The 4,812-nt window shown below is 41.7% G+C and overlaps 1 protein-coding gene across 1 annotated transcript; it reads left to right on the top strand.

The window, feature by feature from the left end:
- The first annotated feature begins 329 nt into the window (after window positions 1–329).
- LOC125200120 (G-type lectin S-receptor-like serine/threonine-protein kinase At1g11330) lies at window positions 330–3,863 on the top strand. Its single transcript, XM_048097880.1, has 8 exons — window positions 330–1,006; window positions 1,488–2,120; window positions 2,188–2,286; window positions 2,374–2,561; window positions 2,646–2,856; window positions 2,932–3,169; window positions 3,251–3,401; window positions 3,476–3,863. Exons 1-8 carry the CDS (start codon window positions 424–426, stop codon window positions 3,779–3,781), a joined length of 2,409 nt encoding a protein of 802 aa, XP_047953837.1. The 5' UTR covers window positions 330–423; the 3' UTR covers window positions 3,782–3,863.
- Window positions 3,864–4,812: the final 949 nt, after the last annotated feature.

Below are 4,812 nucleotides of genomic sequence, written 5' to 3'. Positions count from 1 at the left end.
GTGATGCAATAAATAATTGGTCAATAATAACCCTACTAATTTTATCTTTTCCCATTTCGAAAAGAATCAAAATTATCTACTATGAGCTCAATAATCGATAACAATAACATCGATGTTCAATACTAATAATATATTTTGTGTTGTCAATTATTAATGTATTAGAAAATTGATATAATTTTCGATTCTCAAACTATATACGAAAACCACCTATATTTGATTTCATCTTTTGTCTATTTTCTACTCTTATTTGCTTGTTAAAGTATGTGTCGTAACCACCTCATTAAGTAGCAGTAGTAGCTTCCTAGAAACTTCATTTGTGGTCAGCGACAATCACACAAAAGTCAAGCGTGTTGTAGCCTCACCACTAAACCAACCTCACAAAAAAATGAAAAAACACTAAATCCTGATTGTTTCCAAACCCCCATGACTCCGTGTTTATGTGTGTTGCTCTGTTTCGGCATCAAAGCAGTTTCCTCCATCGACACTCTCACACAAGGAGACTATCTCGACTCCTCGTCTCAGCTCGACTCCCCCAACGGCCTCTTCACGCTACGCTTCTACACCCCTGGATCCAACCAATCCACACTAAACATTTACTTAGCAATCTTGTTCAACAGCGGCGCCGCCTCCGCTCTTGTCTCACACAAAGCAATCTGGATCGCCAACCGCGACGACCCCGTCCTCAAAAACTCCGACCCCCAGCTCTCCCTCGGCTCCCGAGGCGATCTCACCATCACCCGCGATGGAGGCGATTCCATCCAACTCTACACCCCCCGAGGATCAAACACCACTACAACTAACATAACCGCCACACTCCTCAACACCGGGAATTTCATCGTTCGCTCGAATCATGAACCACAACAAGTGCTATGGCAGAGCTATGATCACCCCACTGACACCCTTCTCTCAGGAATGAAGCTATCAGCAAACACCAAGATCACTTCATGGCTCACGCCGTCTAATCCCGTGCCCGGCCCTTTCACTCTGGAGTGGGATCCCAATCCAGGTTGATAGGAATCCACTTATATGATGGTTTCAGTATTCTTTTACATTGATATGAGATAGTTATATGGCATATTGGTGCTTAATATCACAAATTTTTTCTAAAATTTGTTTTTTTCTTACGAACCTTGAATTTGACACAATATCATGAACTCACATAGTTGTTGAATTTTTCCCACCGACGACAAATTCCAACTATATTTAAATGAGATGGATAACCATATCTGACTTCTAGGGACTTTGTTATCACATTATTGTCATTTCTCAGTGATAACCATATTTATGTGATGTATTAACAAATGAAATGTAGCCGAATTTTGTTTTTGGTGGAAAAAATAAACAACTAATTAAGTTTGCTATATTATATACAGTACCAAGTTTAAAATTTGTGGATTTTTTTTTGTAAAGTTTCATGATATTAGTTTCCAAATATGCTATAATATCCCTGGCTATATTTATATTTTTCGTTTCAATTGCCAATACAGGTGAGCTGGTCATCAGACGGCGAGGGATGGCGTACTGGAGGAGCGGACGCCTCGTGGACTATCATGACGACGATTTGGGGAATGTCAAGAATTTCGAGAATTTCTATATGAGGCCCGATCGCGACAACTTCAACTATAACTTAACTAGCGGGGGAGACTACTTCATGTACACAGTGATCCAGGGCGGGACGATGGAGAGTCGGAAGGTGACTTCAGGGTGGTTGCTGGACGAGACGGGGAACGTGTCGACCATCGATGACAAGGGTCTGAGGGTGGTTATGGCCAGCGTTTGCGATGGTTACAGGTCTAATGGTGATGGTTACAGCAAAGGGTGTGAGCTGTGGGAGCTGCCCAAGTGCAGGAACAAGAATCAGGTGTTTGATCAGCGGTCGGGAGATTTTAGGGATGTGAGAGGGCGATCGGTTATGCCAACTATCGACGGAAACGGGAGCCTTATACTGAGTGACTGCAGGGATACCTGCTGGAGATGGAGTGATTGCGAATGCGCGGGATATTCGAATTATATGGGACAAGACTATGGGTGCAGCTATTGGATTGGTGGAGATTTGGAGTGGGTGCAGGATAATTCTGGTGCCGATGACAAGATATATGTTCTTCAATCTCCCCCAAAAGGTACCTTGCTATATGCACATCATAACATTATTATCTTGAATGAGCTAACTTGAAATTTTTGTGACAGCAAAAGCGAAATCGTATATGGGAATAATCATGGGTGAAGTGGGTGCAATTCTACTGCTTACGTTGGCATTTGTTCTTTTGATCATGCGAAATCGTAAGGGTGAGCATTGCATGTTTGTATTTCTCTTTTTTATTACCTTGAAAGCAATAGATCTCAATTCTCATGCTATATTTGGATGATCATCAGTGAAAAGGGAGGAAAGATTACATGAACTCCTGACATTGGAGGGATATACGGGAAGTTACGAGCTCGAGAACAGAGGAGCCAATGGTCATCAGCTTAAGCTTTTCACTTATGCATCCATCATCTCTGCTACTAACAACTTCTCCTCCAACAACAAACTCGGAGAGGGCGGTTTCGGCCCCGTTTATAAGGTCTAATAATCATTCATAACTAGGACACCACTACTTGTTTACTTTGTCTTTGTGAATCAGTTAATCAACAATTTTCATGTACAGGGTAGAATAGGGGAAGGCCAAGACATAGCAGTGAAGCTTCTATCACGAAAGTCGGGACAGGGCTTGCTTGAGTTCAAAAATGAGCTCATACTCATTTCTGAACTGCAACATGTCAACCTTGTTAAGCTTATAGGATTTTGCATTCACAAAGATGACAAAATGATTATATATGACTACATGCCTAACAAAAGTCTTGATTGCTTTCTTTTCAGTAAGTCTCTCATCCACATTTCAATCATCAAATTAACAACGTTAGTTTAGTGAATACAAATTTTCACAAACACAGGTCCATCCAGGAGGGAGCAGTTAGATTGGGAGAAACGGTTCAACATCATCGAGGGGACTGCTCAGGGGCTACTGTACCTCCACAAGCACTCCCGCCTCAAAATCATCCATCGTGACATGAAACCAAACAACATACTACTTGATCAAAACATGACTCCCAAGATCTCTGATTTCGGCCTTGCAAGAATCTTCAAAGAGGATGTTGATGAAGTCAACACAAACCAACGCGTTGGGACTTAGTAAGTCACACATGATTAATTCCTACAGACCTTGTGATGCATAGTTATTCATAGCTTACAAATAGAAGTAATCTGTTGCAGTGGTTACATGGCCCCTGAGTATGCAATGCAAGGCATATTCTCGGTCAAGTCCGATGTGTACAGTTATGGAGTTTTAGTACTAGAGATTGTGAGCGGTAGGAGAAACGGAAGCTTCCACGAGATTGAAGGCCCTTTGAGCATCGTGGAATACGTGAGTTTCCAATGGTTTCATTATCTCTCATCAATTAGTGTTGAACTCTTTGAGATGATCATGTTTAATTGCAGGCATGGGAGCTGTGGAGAAAAGATGATGCATTGCAACTCACGGATCCAATGTTGAGGGATTCATGTGTGACGGAGCAACTGCAGAAATGCATTCACATTGGGCTTCTGTGTGTTGAGAATCAAGCAGTGGATCGACCAACCATTGAAGATGTTTTATTCATGCTCAAAAATGAGACAGCAACTCTGCCGATACCCAAAAATCCAGCATTTATCACAAGAAATAGTGTGTTTCAACAAGTGGACAAAGCTATACCACAACAGTTATCAAACAATCAAGTCACACTTTCTCAGTTATCAGGAAGATAGAACATAGAATAAATGTCCACTTTTTTTGTTTTTCATCCAAATATAATTATTCGTGTTATATTAATATATTACCTCAAACAAATGAAATTCTCTTCACATTTAAAAAAATCAAATCTCCCAATTGCGGATCCATGATTTTCGATACTGGGTTGCGAAAAATAATTATACTTGGAGTTTAAATAATCGGCTAATTCTATTTCTTAGAGCATCCTGATCCATGTTCTTAGCTAAGAGCACGGAAGTGTGCCCGGACCCACTTTTACTTTTTGTCCTTAGCTAAGAGCACAACACCTACATCCGTGCTCTTAGCTAAGGACAAGCTCAAGGGTCCCACCATTCTATTATTCAATTTAAATACTTCAATTACTAAAAACATTTCTACATTATAAAAATATATTTAAAAAAAATTACATAATTAAAATCCTAAAAAATAAAAATTACATAATTAAAATCTTAAAAAATAAAAATACATAATTAAAATCCTACAAATTAAAAATTACACACGTGGAAGACTAGTCATCTATCCCCAATTGCCTCTTGAGACCCCGGATCATTCCCTCATGTGTTGCAAGTTGATCCGGAGTCATGTTAGACGTATCGTTCAAATAGAGTTGACCCAAGAGGGCCCACAACTTGTTGTTCGGGGGTGGAGGAGGCACAAAGGGAGCGGGGGCGGGGGCGGATGGAGTCGAGGCGTGACGGCGGGTGGCCGTCGCCTTCTTCTTTCCTTGCGGCCGGCGGGAACTGCTCGGGCTAGCGTCGGGGCTACCCAAGTTAGTTCCGGCAAGCTGGGCAGCCACATCATCGGAGGCGCCGTCGGATAGGGCTACCGACCTCGACTGTTTGCTAGAGGGGCTGGAGGAGGCTGCTACTACGCCGCCCCTATACTTCGGATGTTGGCGCCCTTCCTGCCAACAATCGAGGTACTTGAACGGTTTCAACTCCAAACTTTGATAGGTCGCCAGGGCGGTGCTGAAGGAATTGGCAGCGTAAGCGTGCTTTCGAATTTCATAATTTAATAATTATTAATC

Source organism: Salvia hispanica, unplaced genomic scaffold (genome assembly GCF_023119035.1).
Source record: "Salvia hispanica cultivar TCC Black 2014 unplaced genomic scaffold, UniMelb_Shisp_WGS_1.0 HiC_scaffold_816, whole genome shotgun sequence".
Classification (NCBI taxonomy): Eukaryota; Viridiplantae; Streptophyta; class Magnoliopsida; order Lamiales; family Lamiaceae; genus Salvia; species Salvia hispanica.
This window is presented reverse-complemented; position numbering and strand designations above follow the sequence as displayed.